General features: G+C 38.0%; 1 protein-coding gene across 15 annotated transcripts in view; it reads right to left on the minus strand.

The window, feature by feature from the left end:
* The window catches only part of EPB41 (erythrocyte membrane protein band 4.1), a 173,899-nt gene that overhangs the window by 45,253 nt on the left and 106,607 nt on the right, over positions 1 to 22,039 (minus strand). For all 15 annotated transcript variants that reach the window (XM_066269875.1, XM_066269884.1, XM_066269868.1 and 12 more), the window contains exons 8-12: positions 17,512 to 17,599; positions 12,165 to 12,317; positions 9,520 to 9,617; positions 6,486 to 6,658; positions 1,426 to 1,610 (exon numbers count right to left, since the gene is read on the minus strand). In XM_066269875.1, the coding sequence (XP_066125972.1) occupies positions 1,426 to 1,610; positions 6,486 to 6,658; positions 9,520 to 9,617; positions 12,165 to 12,317; positions 17,512 to 17,599 (697 nt within the window). The remainder of the gene's footprint in view (positions 1 to 1,425; positions 1,611 to 6,485; positions 6,659 to 9,519; positions 9,618 to 12,164; positions 12,318 to 17,511; positions 17,600 to 22,039) is intronic.

The raw sequence follows: 22,039 nt of genomic DNA on the forward strand, positions 1-22,039 counted from the left end.
TTACAAATAAAACCAACTCAGAGTCACCCTTAATTCTGTTACTATTATGATAATAGAACAATATCAGAGGTAGCTTTCAGTCTGATCTCAATACAAGTATTTCAAAACAATATTATACTAAAGTAACTAACTGGCAAGAAGCCCCCCCACCCCCATTACAGGCACTTAAATGGGGAATCTCTCCACTCTGCTGAGATCCCAAGAGCAAAGGAACCCTATTCTTGAATATACGTGCCTACTTATAGGCAAAAGAACAAGTAAGTTAGCAGAAAGCCAAAGGAATCTTAGCTACTCCGAAAGATTCCCTTGCCAACTCCAGTAATCCAACACTTTCCAGTTAGTGTAACAGTCAAAAGTGCCAGGTGAGATACCCTAACATTAAACTGGGGTAATGTCGTGCACATTTGGCTAGGCACAAAAATGCAAATGCCCACAATTCACTCTTTTTTTTTTTCCTCTCTGGACTCAAGTTGGTCTCGAAGGACAGTGAAACTGCTTGTCATATTGAACAGTTTCTTTTGAATACAGTCGAAACAGAGCCAGAGTGTCTCTGCTCTACAGATAAACTAGGTATTGAACTAACTCCAAAAGAACAAGATTAATCCATTTGCCAAGGTGAGCACTTGCTAAGGTCTTGTACGGTTTTAAATTTCTTAACAGACATGCAAAAACATCATTTTTCTTATAAAGATGGTGTCTACTAATTCCCGTTATCAACAGCGGTATTTGCATTTACTTCTGTAAATCCGAACTAGTGCCTCCAATCCATCACTCCCTAAATGTGTTTAAAAGCTGATCCACACACAACAGATTAGTCTAGTTACTGTTACTCCTGGGACATCTGCTAATTAGACTGCTAATTTTTTCAGCAAGGTTCAGTGACTGAGGATACAATCAACTCAGAACTGTAAGCAAGTCATTATATAACCTCTCCTACATAGTGGGTCTTCTTTGTAAAGCGATGTAAGGTTTAAACACGGATGTGCTTTATGAACTACCTGGATATTCTCTGGCTATGTTACACACATATCCAACTGAGGAAAATCAAATTATATTTTAATCATACTAGCATAGCTTATTCATAAAAAAGGATGTGGAGATTGCTTCTGGAAGAATAAAACTTATTTTTAAAAGCAAACAATCATAATGCTGTCATGTTTTATAGAACTTCATTTTCTTAAAATAAAAATTAGGTAGAGGATGGGTTACATGAAAACTTCTGGATGGCTTATTGTCTTCATGACATAATTCTACGAAAGCATTTTACAGGTTCATGGGAGATAGCTTCTTTCAGAAAGAGTGAGGAAGAAATAATGTGGTTAGGATCTGTTAAGAATCAATGCTTTGAGAACCTTCCTGATCAATAGGAGTTAACAGCTGTAAGTCAGAAAGTGAATTCACCAGATAGTGGGACTTAGGACATACCTTCCACACTTCTGTGGGCTCTGGCTCAGCCTGCTCAGGTGGTGCCTCTTCCTTTTTCTCTTCATCCTTCTCTGTTTCCTTCTGCGCTTTAGGTGCACCTGGCACACCGCCTTCTTTGTCCTGACTCGGCGCGATGGCTGGTGCAGAAGTGGGCCGAGGACTTCGGTCTGTTGAATCGACAGCCGCTGTTATATGAGAAAAGGAAAAGAGAAGAATAAGTGAAGGGAAGAGTCACTGTACCACTTCAATGTCACCAGGTGACCAGATGAGTGCTACAGTGTTCAGTGGGCTATCACAAAGAAGCTACAAAAATAAATCATTAGTCGTGCTCTGCTAGGTAACTGATGGCAAGAAGAAAGCTAAAAGTACCCTCTATAGAAAAGCTTTTAAAATGCTCTGGCGAGCATGTTCCATAATTGGGGTGTGGGGAGGCAAGGGATAGAGGCGCTGACATCAAAATAAGACAGGAAATTGAAAACTCACTTTATTAAAAAGTTAGCAAGATTGTTTAACCTTGTAATCGGTATGTTAGATTCAGGAACCTATAATGCAGTCTATGAAAGGGGAAAAGAGGGTTAATTAAGTCTTATTTCTTCCATGAAGCCTTTTTGAAATATATTCACTTACAGATAATTTCGGGAACCTAAAAATATATTCTAGGAAAAAGGAATTAAGTTTGATTTCTTCTGTGAAGCTTCCTTGGAATGATTACAAAATAGTTTGATAAATAGATCTCCTAAGACACGTACACTTTTGATGCTTATTTAAGGGTAAATCTTTGAATCAGACACTTCCCGTCTTAATAAGTCATTTGATTCAAATAATATGAATTCAAAACCTTTGGCTGCTAATCCTTAAAAACAAACAAAAATCCCCCAACCTTTTGAGTTCTGTCCTACCATCTCCTCAAGTCTTACCAAGTTTGTATTATAACTCTTATTCTCAAATATATTTAGGGCAGCAGTTCTCAACCAGGGGTAATTTTTACCTCCCCAGAGAACATAGGGCAATGTCTGGAGACATTTTTGGTTGTCCTAACTGGGAAGAGAAGTGGGAGGGGGTACTAGCATCCAGTGTGTACAGGCCAGGGTTGCTGAGGCTAACAAAACTTCTAAAGAGAATATTCAATAAAGGTTATGACAGAAGTTTGATCTTTTCACAGTTAGTTGTTTTTGTTTGAACTATTGGCATCTAATTTTCAGATCACTTATATCAAACCACTCACTCACACTCTTATGATTCTTTTAAGTGTTATTTTCTTTTAAAGATTTTATTTCTTGATTTTAGAGAGAAAGAGAGAAGAGCGAGGGAGGAGTGGGAAGCATCAGTATGTAGTAGTTGCTTCTCATACATGCCGGCGACCTCAGCGTTCGAGGTCAATGCTCTATCCACTGCGCCACCACAGGCCAGGCACACACTCATGGTTTTATTTTCATTCTTCCAGGGACTAAAAGAAAACATCTACACACTTTGTAGTAAAACCTCACTTATCTGGCAGTGTCTAGGATTGCAGTGTGTTTCCACATGGTTTAATATTTCTGATAATAATTCATCTTTGCGCTTGACCAGGCGGTGGCACAGTGGATAGAGCATCGGACTGGGATGTGAAGGACCCAGGTTTGAGACCCCGAGGTCCCCAGCTTGAGTGCAGACTCATCTGGTTTGAGCAAAGCTCACCAGCTTGGACCCAAGGTCACTGGCTCGAGCAAGGGGTTACTCAATCTGCTGAAGGCCCATGGTCAAGGCACATATGAGAAAGCAATCAATGAACAACTAGGGTGTCGCAATGAAGGGCTGATGATTGATGCTTCTCATCTCCGTTCCTGTCTGTATGTCCCTATCTATCCCTCTCTCTGACTCTGTCTCTTTAAAAAAAAAAAATCATCTTTCCATGTACTGAAACATTTACATTTTAATTATTTTGCATGGAAACCTTTACAATTTTATTATATACTTTCCTGCCTTCTTAATCTGAGTACATTTAATTTATCCTGACAAATCTAGATTTATAAACAGAAAGGATTAGGTAAAACAAGTAAATTCCATGAATCAGAACAGATAAAAAAAATAGAAATTTACATACAGACAACACCAAGAAAGAAATGTTCATTATCCTGTAATGACCTCTACTGAAAGAAATCACTGCTCAGAGGATAGATACACAGGAAAAACAGCAGAAACACAAGAATCTGCTTTATTTTTTTAAATTTTTTTTTGTATTTTTCTGAAGTTGAAAACGGGAAGGCAGTCAGACAGACTCCCGCATGTGCCCGACCAGGATCCACCCCGCATGCCCACCAGGGGGCGATGCTCTGCCCATCTGGGGTGTCGCTCTGTTGCAACCAGAGCCATTCTAGCACCTGAGGCAGAGGCCATAGAGCCATCTTCAGTGCCCGGGCCAACTTTGCTCCAATGGAGCCTTGGCTGCGGGAGGGGAAGAGAGAGACAGAGAGGAAGGAGAGGGGGAGGGGTGGAGAAGCAGATGGGCGCTTCTCCTGTGTGCCCTGGCCGGGAATCAAACCCGGGACTCTTGCACGCCAGGCCGACGCTCCACCACTGAGCCAGCCGGCCAGGGCCGAATCTGCTTTATTTTTAATGTAAACTCTGTGCCCTGTTGCAAGTCCCCGCTACTCATGGGTGCTCTACACCAGTCAATGCAAGAATGGCAGATGGCAGACCAAATCTAACAACACAGGGAATGTGACAAAATATTTTGCTCACAGTTGTATTAAAAGTATCATTATACATGTGTATTCACACCTCCTCTCAAAGAATTAATCCAACTCTGACTGGCATCATAGAAACATAGCCCATGCTTTCACCATGTGTTATTTTGCCACTTGCATTTGGTTTTAATCCAGTACTAATATTGTAGAGCCAAATGATTTATGTATTCAGCACTCCTAGCCCTGGCAATCTGTACTGCATGTGGAAAAGTAGGTATGAGCGTGGAAACTGGTAGATAGAAACAGAGGCATAAAGTTTCATCATTTGTAAAATGTGGAAGATATTAACTCTATAGGAGAACTGAAGAAGGTATATTCAATGGCTATAAAAATACTTTATAAACCCTAAATATGAATAACTTTTAATGTTATACCTAAGTCTTTGTATTTTTGTTGTTGTTATTGGTTAATATTTTAGAAGCATGTGGGATAAAAATTATGTACATATAGGTACGCAATTCAAGGGAAAGATATAACCTGGAAGCCTTGGGGAGAGGAAAATTTCTTTCCTCTTCTCAATTAGACCACAACTGAAAATTATGGTAGTGACTGTGGTTGTTGAAATATAATTCACACACCATATAATACACCAACCAACCTAGAGTGCATAATTCAATGTTTTTTAGTTTATTCACAGTGTTGTATGTAATGAATATTTCTAAGATGTTCTGGATCTTCAGTTTTATGAATTCATTTGTTAACTATTACAAGGTTTTGGTATATATATAAAGAATACTTAACCTGAAATTTTCAATTATTTCCCATTTCTGAAGAGTGCTGACTGTGATAATTTTATGAACCCATTATTTTCGGTATTATATTGCTCCTCTCTAACAACAGAAACTTAGCTATATATTAGAGCAGTAAAGAATAAAACTCGCCCTGGCTGGGTGGCTCAGTTGTTTAGAGCATTGTCCTGACACACCAAGGTTGTGGGTTTGATCCCTGGTCAGGGATCAAACATACATGAATCAATCAGTGAATGCATAAAAAGTGGACCAACAAATTGATGTTTTTCTCTCTCTCTCTCCTTTTCTCTCTTTAACATCAATAAACAAAAAAAAATTTTATTTTGAAAGAGTAAAACTCAAAATCATCACATTGAGTAAAGGGACACTAAATTCCAGTTCTAGCTCTGTAACTTACTAGCACAACATCTGACCACACAGTACAGGCACAACGGTATGCCATGGCTCAGTGGTTCTGTTACTAGATGGACTCCACATGGATCATCTGTGGATCTTAAAAACAAACCCCCCTCCCCCCACTCCAGCTGAGGCTCAGGTCTACCACAGACAGACGAGAGATCTAAGAGTGAGGCTTAGACATTTGTTTTAAAGCTCCAAAGACGACAGGGATGTATTCCGCCGGCAAAAATCACAGCAACCACTACTCACCCAACGGATGAACTTCCTGGTTGTGTGACCCTAGCACACAACCAGGTTATGTAACTTTATTTGTGCTCTAGTTTCCTTATGAGTAAAACAAAAATTTCTAAATCCTTCTTGATATTAAATAGGACTATATGGAAATGGTTTGAAAAGCAAAAAGGGCAACCAAAATTTAAGTTGAAAAATCCTTGTCATCATTCTTAGTTACCCCTGTGACTTACCACTCTATTGTATAAACTGGGATCTGAACCAGTTTTAGTTCTTTAGCTGGTGAGGCAGATGCTCTGAGTACCAGATATAACGACACTCTATCTACTGCCTTCTGAACTCTCATTTATTAGCCACCTTTTCTTTTTTAAAAGTGGCATAACAACCTGAATGTGGCTTATTACTTCATGACAGTAATGTACCCAAATCCTTGAGACTAAACTTAGAAAAATCCAGACAGACCTTCTGCCAGTGTATACAGTCATGACACTTATTTATTCTCTCCCTACTTGATTTACACAATACTTGGAGACTCCAATAATAGAACTGGTTTTTCTGTTTATAATTGCTACATGACAAATGCTCTAAACTTTTTAAATGATTGCTCTAGCGAGGCAGAACTTTTTCCTCTTTTCTATTTGAAAAAATAACCACTTGAAAACATTCAGGAGGGCTTCAGTTCAGTATACTGCATTACGTTTTCATGCTGCAGTATAGAGTCTAAATTCTAATTCTACTTGTGCCCAGCCTACGACCACCTAATAGTGGAACCCTGATCTAGTTACTGTTCTGTTCTCCTTTCTTCAGATGATTCCACTGACTCAGACAATTAATGAGGTCCGTTTCATTTTACCAATGACATTCTTTAATTTGGCTCTCTTATACATAACTGTACTTCCTTTATTTCTCCCTAAAGATTGAGAGTCATAGTAAATCACCAAAATTCAATACAAACCTCCATCAAGGCTCCGGGATGCCCGTTTGCTTGCTGTACGTTCAAAGTGTGGGGCAGGCCTGTCAATCAGAGCACTAGCTTGCCTGGTCTGAGCCTGGGTTCGGCCACTGTATCGAAATTTGGATCCCAGAGCAAGAAATTTGCTTTTAGGAATGGTGTCTGTAGATGTCAGTCTGGGGGGAAAAAACCATAACCATCATATAGTATATATTTTATCTCACTCTAATAAGACTGTGAGATTGAATTTAAAAATCTAGGTTTATTTTTAAAGTTTCAAAATTCTCAAAGTTTCCTTCTAGTTACTAAGACAGATTTCAAATCAAGCATTTCTCAAAACAACATGTATATTTCTCAAAACAACACATACAATTTACTTGTGGCCTATATTAATAATACTCTATCTGTATAGATAGGACCTGATGGAGTTCCAAGTGCTTTTATAACATTGTAAGATTTTCACTCATCCCCATAATACTGTCACCATTTTACAAGAAATTAAACCTCAAAAAAGAAGTTATTTGCTTACGGCTACATAGCTGTTAAGAGGTTGGGCAGTAACAGAGGCCAAGCCCAGAGCTCTTTTTCCACTCTGTTATACTTTGAAATGAGAACTGAAATGTTATTATCCCTGATTTTTCTTCCTGTTCTCTGTGCAAAAGCACTAAGTATGATATGAAAATACAAATACAAGGGAAAAAAATTCATGATTCTCTCTTGAGAGCCATTCATACAGAATCGTTTATTTATAAATGATGTGACACGAGGTCTTGGATAATTTTGTCCAAACTCGATGAATGCCTGGTAACCTACAGGTTACTTGTATTTTCACCACAGTTAGGAACCCTGTCTTCTTTTTAGGTAGTACTCCGTGCTCTCTTTGTCACGGTGTTGACTACCCTGAATTAAAACAATTTATGGTGCTGGTCTCCACTATAAGACTGTGAGTTCTAGAAGGGTGACTTATTCATCTTTGTGTTTTCACTTCTGGCATAGTGCCTGGCATGAATGTGGCACTCCATAAATGTTTGCTGAATAAATACATAAATTACTACATCAAACACTATAAAAAAAGTATTTTTTTCCCTGGGGATAGTTCATTTTAATTCAGCAAATACTGACTTTCTTTTATATAATGGAGCATTACATGTTAATACAAGCTCTTATTTTGATACAATGGATTTAAATATGCTCTCCTTCAAGTAAATACACTGGCCACAACTGAATTCTAGACCATAGACATTAAACATTCAAAATAATTTTTTTTTCACTTTTCCTTATCCTTTTTAAAAATTCTGTTTTCTGGCCTGACCTGTGGTGGCGCAGTGGATAGAGCGTCGACCTGGAAATGCTGAGGTCGCCGGTTCAAAACCCTGGGCTTGCCTGGTCAAGGCACATATGGGAGTTGATGCTTCCAGCTCCTCCCCCCTGTCTCTCTCTCTCTCTCTCTCTCTCTCTCTCTCTCTCTCTCCTCTCTAAAATGAATAAATAAAATAAAAATTAAAAAAAAAAAATTCTGTTTTCTTGGTTTGATTTTAAAGAAGGTGATGAAAGCATTAAGAAGTATCTTTTTTTTTTTTTGTATTTTTCCGAATCGAGAAGGGGGGGTAAGGGGGAGGGGGGAGTGGGGAGTCAGACAACAGACTCCCGGCATGGCCCAACCAAGGTCCACCAGGCATGCCCACCAGGGGGTGATGCTCGGCCCTTCTGAGGATTGCTCCACTGCAATCGAAGCCATTCTAGCGCCTGAGGCAGAGGCCATGGAGCCATCCTCAGCGCCTGGGCCAACTTTGCTCCAATGGAGCCTTGGCTGCAGGAGGGGAAGAGAGAGGTAGAGAGAAAGGAGAGGGGGAGGGGTGGAGAAGCAGATGGGTGCTTCTCCTGTGTGTCCTGGCAGGGAATGAGCCCGGGACTTCCACATGCCGGGCAGACACTCTACTGCTAAGCCAACCGGCCAGGGCTAAAAATATCTTAATGCCAATAATTAAGATTGTTTAATTGGGTATAAAATATACCCTCATGTTTTATTTTAAAATGAGAACTGAAATGTTACTTTCCATGACTTTTCTCTGTCCACTGTGCTATAGTGCTAAGTATGATATAAAAATACAAAGAGAAGGAAAAAATATTATGATTCTCTTTCTTGAAAGCTATTCATACAGTCAGGTTTATGAACAATACAATATGAGGTCTTAGATTTGCTTCAAAATACTCTGGAAACTAGTGGGAAGAACTGGGTAGGATGATAATTATTGAAGCTGGGTGATAGGTATAAGGTGAGTTATTATATTATTCTCTTTACTGTTATTATGCATACAGTTTTCCATAAAGAGAAATATTCTTTAAAAGGCAAGCTGACAATAACAAACTGGCTCTCCTTTCAACACAAGAAATTATTTCTTTACGGTCTGTATTCTCTGCCAGACTGTATGCTCCATCGGGAGAGGGGTGAGAACTATCCTGTGGCATATTCTCAGTGCCTAGCACAGAACCAACACAAAAGGTAAGTGCAGCGAGTACAGGGGGGTAATGATATGGCCTCTTGAAAACCAAAGGAGATAAAACTTTCTTCTGTCTTCTGATTATATCATACAATTGGGCCTCAAAGATGGTTTTCTGTGCTCCCTTTCTGGTGTTGATAAGAGCCAAGATAGTGATCAACTTCATACCTTTAACCTGCCAGGTAAAAGCCCACAGGAAGTAGTTAGCACTGTTTAGGGAAATTGCTGTCAGGGTACCTCCTCCTGATAGGGGTGACTCAGCTTCAGGAAGGGCAATCCCAGAACCCCTAGTAAACACAGGTTCCTACTCCTCACTTCTCTCCTCCTCCTATCATGCACAGAAAAGTGCTCTGGGCATGGAGAGGCATGTGTTCCAATCCAGAGAACTGGATTCATTTTGTCTTGCTTAAGATGATCTTACCTAAGCTACATAAAAGAATGCCAACCATACAAAGAAAGGAATTTTAATAGCAGGCTTAAAATAGAAACATGCATAAATAATTTATCCTAGACAAATACTTAAGTGAGAACAATACCTGAAAAATGTGTGATGCTCTACACAGACTTTCCATAATTTCTTAGCTGCTCGGTAACTGGGAAGTTTGAATCCGATGGTACTTTCATACTGTTCTTGCTATAAAAACACAAATACACATAGAACATAAAGGATTATTTGACTACAGTGATACAGGACCAGCAAAACATGGTGCTACAGAAAAGGTCATCAGGACTAAAAAAGAACATTCCTAGTCTAAGGACATAAAATATTTGAAATTTTTTCCTACTTACAAAAAGAAATGTACTCACCAAATGTAGCTTTTTCCACAAGGAAGCGAGGGAATGCATCTTATGTTATTTATGCACCTCATTTTGTTCAGAAACACACACAGACTGCAGAGTTTCCTGAGGCACAATTAAGTTACCTTCTGATTGTCCAGACCACTGCTCGTCCTTAGTCACCAGCCACACTTGGATACTAGACTATTCAATGCTCAGGGAATGCTAAAGCAGATGATCCCACCAATCAGTCAATATTATTATGGAATCTTTTTTTTTTAAGTAATAAGACTAAAGATTAAAGATTTTGGCTCAAATCAATTTTAAATTATTAATTGCCTTCACTTTCTTTTCTTTGATTGATCATTAATCTATCTTGATACCTCTTTGACTGAAGCAAACCTTATTAAGATGGAAAGAAAACTGACATTTATTTCTAGTGCCTATTATTGCCAATAAGGCTAAGATTAGATAGTATTACACATGAAAAAACTGAGGTCAGACAAGTTACTTCTTAGTCTCACAGCTGTGAAGGGGCAGCACCAGAATCTCATGGTTTTCACTAAGCCATGCTACTTCTAAATCACCTACTATAGTCATAATACCACACTTCTCAAAATCCTACTGTAGTTCCCGATTGCTTTCTTAAAGTAAATACTCTGATTTTTGGTATATATTATAGAGTTGACATTTAAAGAAACTAAGGACTTCAATTATCAAACTTATGAAAATTTGTGTGTATATATATGTACACAATATATATATATATACACACAAACATATTTTCCCCCTGTCTTCCTATATTAAAATGTAGTATTGTGGAGAGACAAACTCTTGTATTCACTGTTCCTAGCCACTAGAATAGTGCCTGGCACAAAAAATGCCCTCAAAAAATATCTGTTAACTGAATGAGTCTTGGATTTAAACTCTTTGACAGAAGGCAGTGATTGCTCTGTGACAGGCACAGGTAAATAATTATGGTGCTAAATAAACGCTTCAATAATAATCCTTACGAGATATTTAAGGCCGCACATCCAGTATTTCCATGCTCAAATAATGAGCCATTTTCACCAGCAGATGGTGATATATACACAAAAAAGCCACTTTTCAGTATGATGCTTTCCTGCTTAGATCTTTCATCCCTAATTATTTGATCTTCAAATCAACCCTGGCTGAGAAGTTATTAGCAGCCTTGAGTCATAAAGAAGCTGAGACTTAGATTGCCCCAGGGTCTTTTACTTAGTAGGTGGCAAAGCTAGAACTTTTTAAAATTTTTTGATTGGCTTTAGACAGACACAGAGAGGAAGTGGGGGATGGGGAGAGAGTACCACTCAGTCGTGTAGTCATTGGTTATTTCCCATTTGTGCCCTGACTGGGGATCAATCTTGCAAACTTGGTGTTTGGGGACAATGGTCCAACCAACTGAGCTAACTAGTCAGGGCCAACTAGAACTTTTTAAAAAATTTAATTCCAATTTAAGTAATTTTCTGCTATACAATGATGGCTCTTTAATATAAAAGTTAAATCTGGTCAGCATTAGCCTGACCAGGCGGTGGCACAGTGGATAGAGCATCGAACTGGGATGCGGAGGACCCAGGTTCGAGACCCCGAGGTCGCCAGCTTGAGCTCAGGCTTATCTGGTTTGAGCAAAGCTCACCAGCTTGGACCCAAGGTCGCTGGCTCAAGCAAGGGGTTGCTCGGTCTGCTGAAGGCCCATGGTTAAGGCACATATGAGAAAGCAATCAATGAACAACTAAGGTGTTGCAACGAAAAACTGATGATTGATGCTTCTCATCTCTCTCCGTTCCTGTCTGTCTGTCCCTGTCTATCCCTCTCTCTGAGTCTTTTTCTGTAAAAAAATAAAATAAAATAAAAAAATCAATCTGGTCAGCATTAGTATATCCTAAAACTTGTCCACCAACTAATAGTTGAATTATCTGACACAAAGTTAAACAACTCAATTAAAAATACAGAACTTGACCCTAGAATGTATTCCCAGTAACTACTAGAAGCTACACATACAAAACATTTTAATTACATGAGTAAGAGATTGGTGCTTATAATACTTGAGTAACTTCGCCCCACAATTAAAAAATCTCATGCTACCAAATTTAAAACTATTTTACATCAAGATTTTACCTGGACTAAACTAGAAACAAGATTAACAATCCAAGTTTCACTTCTGACCATGGTATATTTACCTACACAAAGAGAAATGCCTAGAAAACCAGTCTTAAGGAGGAAAAGAAATATTATGGGACTGATTTAGAAAACAAAATATCAGCTCTGCATAGTTAGCTAGAAAGAGACCTCTTAGATGACATAACAAGAAAAATAGAAACGAAGAGATATTTTAGTCATGGTCTGTGTTTGATTCAGGAGGAAAGGAACACAAATTCTATACCTCTCCAGGCCGAATCTTGATGAAAAAGCTGCTACGTTTGTAAGAAATCTTCAGCACTTTAGGCCAAGGAAAGCGGTTAATCCTCAGCTTATCTTTATAAACCAGAAGGCCACTAGAGCAGACACCTAGGATGATATCTACTCCCTCCAAGTCCTAAAAGAGAAAAGTGTTAGCATTTTAGACTTGAGCAAAGTGCTCAACACACTGTCGACTGTTACTAGATAATCTGAAGATATTAACAATCAAAAACAATTACAGAGCATACAATGAAAAATAAAGCTTAACCTAACAATCATAACCCGTGTGACTATTCAGTCTGTGTAAAAATGTCATTACCACATTAAAAAAAATCAATGTTATTATTACCTAGCATAAATATCTTTAAAATGTCCAAATCAGACACAGTTCGTTCTATTTCTGTAATCTGTTCCAAGAAAATAATTCAAATAAGAGAAAATGCTTTATATACAAAAATGTTCAGAGGAAAAAACCACATATAACCTAAGTATGCAAGCACTAGGGTTAAATTATTGTCCATCCTTTGGTGAAATACAATGTGGGCTTTAAAACAGTTACAAAGAATTTGGGAGATAAATGGGAAAATAATTATGTTGTAATGTTAAACCAAATAAAGCAGGTTAAAGCTGCATCCACAATTTGATCCCAACAATATACAAAATATACATAGAAGAAAGATGAATATATCAAAATATTAGCAACAGCATTTTTTAGATGGTTCGATTATAAGCGATTTTTCATTTTAGTTTTCTATACTTTCCAATTAAAATAAACAGGTATTATATTTTTAAAAACATTTAAATATCACAAGACTAATATATGTATGTAAAAAATTCAAACAATACAGAAGTGTGTAAACTAAATGTAAAATTCTATCCTTTTCAGTTTTATTGTCCAGGATTATCATCCTATTTTCTGGGATCATATAAATATGTTTTAATAAGGCATACATACACCCATACCTACACACATACCACTAATAATTATTATAGCATATAATAATAATATATTAGGTAAGTATCACCTTTATAATCAGGATAACAACTAGATAAACTATAATTCAGTCCTTGAGGATAAAAACTGTATTTTAATCATTTCCATATCACCCCAAATACTGTTATTGACAACAAGCTCCATAAATGCTTACATTAAGTGTGTTACCTGCCTATATTAGTAGTCATGATGCTTAATAACAAATATCAGTAAATTCTTCGCTTCTGAGTTACAACAATTTTGATTCATTTAGGTAGAAAATCAAAGAATTTCAAGGTATTTTAGTAACAAAATAATTAGGCTTAAACCTTCTACCATTAACATCAATTATTTCATTTTATTAGTGACTCAGAGAGAACATCCGCTTTTCTCTTGTCCAAGAAATGTAGACATGAACATATCTTTTTTCTTTTCTTTTTTTTTTTTTTTGTACTTTTCTGAAGCTGGAAACGGGGAGGCAGTCAGACTCCCGCATGCGCCCGACCGGGATCCACCCGGCACGCCCACCAGGGGGGGCGATGCTCTGCCCATCAGGGGCGTAGTTCTGTCTCGACCAGAGCCACTCTAGCGCCTGAGGCAGTGGCCATGGAGCCATCCCCAGCGCCCGGGCCATCTTTGCTCCAATGGAGCCCTGGCTGCGGGAGGGGAAGAGAGAGACAGAGAGGAAGGAGAGGGGGAGGGGTGGAGAAGCAGATGGGCGCTTCTCTTGTGTGCCCTGGCCAGGAATCGAACCCAGGACTTCCGCACGCCAGGCCAACGCTCTACCACTGAGCCAACTGGCCAGGGCCAACATGAACATATCTTACACAACAAAGGAATCAACTACTGTCAGAAACCACCACTACTACCTCTCCACGCCCCAGTGAGATGTCACTGCGCTTGTACCTCATCTGCCCTCACAACATTCCTCCTATAAAACTGTGTCTCTGCCTCTAAAAAGGCTTTCCTTAATAATCCAAAAAGAGACACTAATTTAGTATGTATATGAAAATTCTAGTGAACACTGATGTTCTCATTTTGGCCTCTGAGTTCTAAAATATTCAAACCTACCACTATCATAATCAGCAAACAATTACTACAGTAGCTATGGTAGCTGCATATCCTATACATATATGTTTAAATTAGCAGACCACAGACTTCCTGGAGGCCAGGGCTTAGGGTTATGTATATTACTAAACATGATGCACAATTAAAATTCTTTTTCTTTAAAAAAATGATGCAGTGATCATTCTTCCAAAACTCATGATAAGTAAAAGGAGTTAAATTTATTCCTACATAATCTCAGTGTGAGAGAACCCTGCAATTCTTATAATTATTATGTTAAGTATATTAAGTTATAAATATTATCCCTAAGTCAAAAAAAGAACACTAAGATACAATATAGTCATATTTACATGCCTCTTTCTTAGAGAAAATTTTAAAAATTAAATGTTAACCATCTATGTCTGCAATCAAAGAAAATAAATTTCACCTGAGTTAATTTCTACAAATGATTACTTATTTTTAATTAACTAATTAATTTTAAAATTTTTATTTAGAAAATTAAATTTAATGGGGTGACATTGATAAGAGTATATACATTTCAGATAAAATCTCTATAGTATTTAAACTGTTAATTATGTTGTATACCCACCACCCAAAGTCAAATCATTTTCCGTCACCATGTATTTGTCCCTTTTTCTCACCTCCTCCCCCTGATAACCACTTCACTTTTATTTATGACCATGAGTCTCATTTTTATATCTCACCTATGTGTGGAATCAATATAGTTCTTAGCTTTTTCTTTTTTTTTTTTTTTTTTTATCTTTTTTTTTTTTTTTTTTTTTTAAATATTTTATTTATTGATTTTTAGAGAGAGGGGAGAGAGAAAGAGAGAGAGAGAGAGAAAGGGGAGGAGCAGGAAGCATCAACTCCCATACGTGCCTTGACCAGGCAAGCCCAGGGTTTCGAACCGGCAACCTCAGTGTTCCAGGTCGACGCCTTATCCCACTGTGCCACCACAGGTCAGGCAGCTTTTTCTAATTTAGTTATTTCACTCAGTATATTTTCAAGGTCCATCCATGCTACCATAAATGGCAATATATCATCATTTCTTATGGCTGAGTAGTATTCCATTCTATACATGTACTGCATCTTCTTTATTCAATCCTCTATCAAAGGACATTTTGGTTCTTTCCATCCATGTCTTGGTTACTGTGAATAATGCCGCAATAAACATGGGGGTATATCTGCCTTTATGTACCAATGTTTTCAAGTTTTTTGGGGTAGATGTTGAGTAGAGGGGATTGCTGGGTCATAAGGTAGTTCTATTCTTAAATTTTTGAGGAACCACCATACTTTCTTCCATAATGGCTATATCAGTTTACATTCCCACCAGCAGTGGATGAGGGTTCCTTTTTCTCCAAAACCTCTCCAACACTTGTTATTACCTGTCCTGTTGATGATAGCTAATCTAACAGGTATAAGGTGGTATCTCATTGTAGTTTTCATTTGCATTTATCTAACAGCTAGCAAAGTTGAGCATATTTTCATATATCTATTGGCCATTTGTATGTCTTCTTGAGAGAAGTGTCTGTTCAGGTCTTCTTCCCATTTTAATTGGATTTTGTTGTTGTTGAACTTTTTAAGTTCTTTATATATTCTGGATATTAACCCCTTTTTGGAGCTGTTGTTTGTAAATATCAGCTCTCATTTGGTTAGCTCCTTTTTTGTTTTGTTGCTGGTTTCTTTTGCTGTGCAGAAGCTTTTAGGTAGTTCGATATAGTCCCATTCATTTGTTGCCTTAACTTCCCTTGTCTTTGGGGTCGAATTCATAAAATGTTCTCTATGGCAAGGCCCTAAGTTTAGTACCTATGTTTTCTTCTATGTAATTTACTGTTTCAGATCTTATACTTATGTCTTTGGTCCATTTTTTATTAATTTTTATACAGAGGGACAAACTACAGTCAAGTTTCATTATTTTGCATGTGGCTTTCCAATTTTCCCAGCACCATTTATTGAAGAGGCTTTCTTTTCTCCATTGTGTGTTTTTGGCTCCTTTGTCAAAGATGAAATAAATGAACTTCTCATCATCCCTTGAGCCCTTTCCCTCACAAACTCCTCAACCTACCAGCCATTTTAGTAACTGAAGACGAGAGAAGTCAAGCAACTTTCCTTAAGTATTCATTCTCAGGATATATTAGACAGAACTAGGATTAAAGGTCAAGTTTCCAATGTCATAACCCAGTGGTTCTCAAATGAGCCACTATATTTCATGCCATGTGCACTAGAATCACCTGGACAGCTTGGTTAGGCAGATTGCTAGGCTCTACTCACAACATTTCTGATTCAGTAATTCTGGGATGAAGTCCGAAATATGCATTTCTAACAAGTTCATAAATGATGCTAAATGCTGGTTCAGAGTCCACACTTTGAGAACAATGGTTCTCAGATTCAAGCATAGATGAGAATCATTTGGAATGTTCATTAAATCTGGAAATTTAGCCTCTCCTCCAAAATAATTCAGTAAATCTGGGAGGAGTTTGGGAATCTGAGTATTTAATAAATGTTCCAAATGATTCTGACACAAGTGACGTTGCTCCAAATGATTCTGATATAAATGTATCTGCATTTTAGAAAAAGCAATTTCTTTTGTTCTAGATGCCATATCTTTTGATCCATACAGTGGCTTGCATGGGAAACTTGAATTCTGATGGTAGAATTGCAAGGGGGCAATTCAATTTATATACTTGATATATTTGATTGAGTCAATTGATAAACTGACAATTCTAACAAGAATTCCAATCTCGCCCTGGCCGGTTGGCTCAGCGGTAGAGCGTCGGCCTAGCGTGCGGAGGACCCGGGTTCGATTCCCGGCCAGGGCACACAGGAGAAGCGCCCATTTGCTTCTCCACCCCTCCGCCGCGCTTTCCTCTCTGTCTCTCTCTTCCCCTCCCGCAGCCAAGGCTCCATTGGAGCAAAGATGGCCCGGGCGCTGGGGATGGCTCTGTGGCCTCTGCCTCAGGCGCTAGAGTGGCTCTGGTCGCAATATGGCGACGCCCAGGATGGGCAGAGCATCGTCCCCTGGTGGGCAGAGCTTCGCCCCTGGTGGCCGTGCCGGGTGGATCCCGGTCGGGCGCATGCGGGAGTCTGTCTGACTGTCTCTCCCTGTTTCCAGCTTCAGAAAAAAATGGAAAAAAAAAAAAAAAAAAAAGAAAAGAAAAAAAAAAAAAAAAAAAAAAGAATTCCAATCTCTTTAGAATGTTTTATAATAATACCCCAGACAAAGGTTGGTGAGAAGTATTATATAATACAGGCCTGACAGATGCATTTTAATAAAAGCCAAAGTTACCATTACCTTTGCTTTATGGAGGTCAACACCATACATAGACAACTTTTTGGCATTCTCAAGAAATTCCAGGTCAGCTTGAGCTGGAGTCATGGACCTTTGATAGAATACAAATTTAAAACTCTTTCAGTGTCACCGTGAAAACATTTATAATAACATTTGTATAATAATTGTATTTTATATAAACATACAAACACACACACATACACACACACATACACATATCCCAATACATACATTGATACTGTTCATAATCCTAAAAGTAGAATATCAATAAAAATGACTCTTGAAATATGTACTTTTTTTTTTTTAATTTTTTATTTATTTATTAATTTTAGAGAGGAGAGACAGAGAGAGAGAGGAGATACAGAGAGAGAGAAGGGGGAGGAGCTGGAAGCATCAACTCCCATATGTGCCTTGACCAGGCAAGCCCAGGGTTTCGAACCGGCGACCTCAGCATTTCCAGGTCGATGCTTTATCCACTGCGCCACCACAGGTCAGGCGAAATATGTACTTTTTTAAGGACTTTATTTATTCAATTTTTAGAGAGGGGGGAGATGAGAGAGAGAGAGAGAGAGAGAGAGAGAGAGAGAGAGAGAGAGGAGGAGTAGGAAGCAACAACTCCCATATGTGCCATGACCAGGCAAGCCCAGGGTTTCGAACCGGCGACCTCAGTGTTCCAGGTGGATGCTTTATCCCACTGCGCCACCACAGGTCAGGCTGAAATATATCTTAAAATAAGATCTTCGAGAAACAAGAAGTCCACCAAAAAGCTATCAGAAAATAAGTTAAAAAAAAATCCTAAACAATGTCCTTAAAGTGACCTCATCCACCATCAATTCTGCCCCTCCGTTCCCTCTACCTTTTTCTCAGACGTACATAAACTCCTCTCGCTAACTTTTCTTGCTAAGGGGATGACAAAATTAAGTACTCTGAGAGCATAGTAAAACCTACACTATCCTCTTAGTTGCCTTTTCTCTGCACACCCCTGAACTGAGTTATGATGAAAATGAAACAGGAGGGCAGCTGAAGTGACTTAACTGGAGGGCCTTCAAGGGGGCAGGCTTGATGAAAAGAAAATTTCTGGGAACAGATGGTGTTCCTGCCCACTGAGCTAAATAAAATAAATTGGTTAACAGAAGCATGTAGATAATGGGGCTGCTTTCTCTGTTAAGATGTCTTCAATACTAGGCATATAATGAATTTGGTTTGTTTGAAAACAATCCATCTCACTGAACACTCACTGTGATGGTCTTCCCTTCTCCTTTCTAACTTTTCTCTCTTTTGAAAAGTGCTGGGCAGTTATGCTGGGCTCTGAAGAGAAAGGTATCACTCCTAGTGCTGCACAATTCAGACTAATCAAATATAACTTCATAGTAACAATCATGCACCCACAGCTCCAAAGAAAAACCATGGAAATGCCCGTTTCCCATAAGACTGCTTTAGGCTACACAAAGCAGCAGTGGCCTACTCATTTAACAGGAGGAAAAGGTCTCTTCCAAACGCATGTCTTTCCTTATTAAAAAGAACAAAGAGTTTCTTGGAACCAAAAAAGAAAAAAAAGACTCTCAGGAGAGAGGCAGCAGTCTCCCTGAATAAACTTTTCACAAGCCTATACTATCATAACTAAATTCTATTCATGAATAGATCTGAAATGGAACACAAAAATTTTTTTAAAAAAGGAAAAATTAAGACATTTACAAGTTTGTATACTCAAGTCATTAAAAACATTGCAGGGCCCTGGCCGGTTTGCTCAGTGGATAGAGCCCAGCCTGTGTACGTCCCAGGTTCAAACCCCAGTCAGGGCACACAAGAAAAGTGACCATCTTCTTCTCTTCCCCTCCCTCCCTCTCCTTATTAGTTGAAAATAATATAGTTAAAATTTTTTTGAAACACCAACTTAAAAGTTACCTATAATAAGAAAATATAAAATAATGAATATAAACTGCAATTAAAAATTGAAATTTTTAAAGTTACCTATAATACATGTAAATTTTTTTCCAGAACCATGAGAGTAAATTGTCAACCTGATAACCAATCACTTCCAAATACGTTAGTGCGTGATTCCTACAAATAAGGACATTCTCCTACAATAGCCTCAATATAACAATCAAAATTAGGAAATATTAATACAATACTGCCATCTAACTCCCAGACCCCATTCACGTTTAGCCAGTTTCAGAAATGTTCTGCATCGCAAAAGAATCCAGTTTATTATCAATCACAAATTTCATTTAGTTCATGTCTCTTTGGTCTGGAACAGTTCCTTAGTCCTTGTTTCATAATCTCAACCTTTGGAAGATTATAGGCCAGTATTCTATAAAATGACCCCCAATCTGGGCCTGACTACGGTTTCTCCATGAGTTGATTCAGATTATGCATCTTTGACAGGAATGTCACAGAGGTGACCCTGTGTTCTCACTACATCCTATCAAGTGGCACATCACTTCCATTTGTCCCTTCATGTACAATGTTCATTCTGATTACTGATGTCTGCCAGGCTGCTCCTCTGTGAAATTTCTCTTTATTGCTTTGTAATATATAAGCCTTTTTTATGATAAATGTCATATATATTCATTGTACAAAATTTGGAAAATATCATTAAATGCACAGAAAATAAAATCTATCATCCCACCACCACAGACATCTGTGCATGTAAATATAACATATATTTTATAAATGTAATATTATACATTAAACTTTTTTTTTCTACAGAGACAGAGAGAGAGATAGGAACAGAGAGAGATGAGGAGCATCAATCATTAGTTTTTCGTTGCAACACCTTAGTTGTTCACTGATTGCTTTCTCATATGTGCCTTGACCGTGGGCCTTCAGCAGACCAAGTAACACCTTGCTCGAGCCAGCGACCTTGGGTCCAAGCTGGTGAGCTTTGCTCAAACCAGATGAGCCCGCGCTCAAGCTGGCAACCTCGGGGTCTCGAACCTGGGTCCTCCGCATCACAGTCTGATGCTCCATCCACTGTGCCACTGCCTGGTCAGGCTACATATTAAACTTAAAGTATTTTCAACTTAAAATTTTAAAGATCATGCCTTTTCCCAAGTTTAGCTTGGAAAAGATTTAGATACCTCTAAACTGTTCAGAGTACAATCTTGATTTACTAAGTACCACCTAATAATTTACCACTTGAAAGTACTGCAGTTTACAAAAGTACCTAACCAGGGAGCTTTGGCATTGGTTAACTCCTGCTCATTAAAAAGGAAAGTTATAACAAGTTTCCCTGTATTTATTTTAAGCAAGTCGGGTCAGGAGATAGAGCCATTCAGTGAGTTCCAGTGTTATGTGACAGCCTTTTAATAATGTTTGTCTCTCTCTCTTTCTCTCTTCTTAATGTTTAATTTATTGACTTTAGAGAGAGGAAGGGAGAGGGAGAGACAGGAACATCAATCTGTTCCTGACCGGGGATCAAACCAGCAACCTTTGTGCTTTGGGACGATGCTCTAACTAACTGAGCTGAGCTATCTGATAGGGCTCTTTTTTTTTTTCTTGTTGAATCTCTTAATTAAGGACTGTGGTTTCAAATAATTAAGGGGGACAACTGACAACTTGTCCTAATACTGATAAATGAAGCACAATTAATTGTAAAGCTTGATTTGCTAGTGTAAATTTAAAGTGTTAATTATAGCTTCAAAGTGTCTGGGCCAAAGACCACTACTAAGGGTTCCATATATATAGGCTGTCTTCTACTTATCTGAGGAGCAGGGCGATATCTGCTTATACATTTCAATGTATAGTAAAATGCTTCTGCCTAAGTAGAAGTTTCTTCGGATTGGTTAAAATGCCATGTTGTTGGACATAATTAAAACTTCCATTTGGCTTTCTGTATGTGAGGATTGTCCATCATTCTAAAAAGGAGCAAGTAAATTCCAAGATAACAGGCCCCTACATTTTCTAGTCATGCAAATCTACGTTGCTTAGTTTCTATCCACATACCTAATAGAACATCAACTGAACCATATCCATTTCCTCTGAGATCATTTTACCTTTCAGAGGTTAAATTCTGTTAAGTTCCAAAGAAAGGTTCTCTAAACCTAGACTCACCTTCACCACATAAAATAGGGACAAGAATTACTATTATCCTAGCAAACATCTGAACTCTCACTACATATTAATCATTATGAGTTCTATTATGATCAAATAACCATTCAAAGAATCATCAGGGATAGATTTAAGATATTGATCATAATCTGACACCACCTACTGTTTGGCTCCACAGAAGAAGTAAAATATTTTCTTTTACTGATTACCCAAAGATTATTGTACAAATAATAAAAATTATTTTTAAACTTTTAGAAAATAAAAAGAGCATTCTCCTATAATCCTGACATTCTAGCAAATCAAATTATTATTTTTTTAGCAAATCAAATTATTTTAATTGCTTCTTTCTACCACTTGTTTTGGTATATGTGTGTAAATATGTATTTTTATATATATAAATTTCTAGAATCAGAATATAAATAGAAGTATTAAAAATGTATTAAGGATAACACAACATCCTTAAGTCACAATCATCAATAAG

Source organism: Saccopteryx bilineata, chromosome 3 (assembly GCF_036850765.1).
Source record: "Saccopteryx bilineata isolate mSacBil1 chromosome 3, mSacBil1_pri_phased_curated, whole genome shotgun sequence".
In the NCBI taxonomy this organism is placed as follows: domain Eukaryota; kingdom Metazoa; phylum Chordata; class Mammalia; order Chiroptera; family Emballonuridae; genus Saccopteryx; species Saccopteryx bilineata.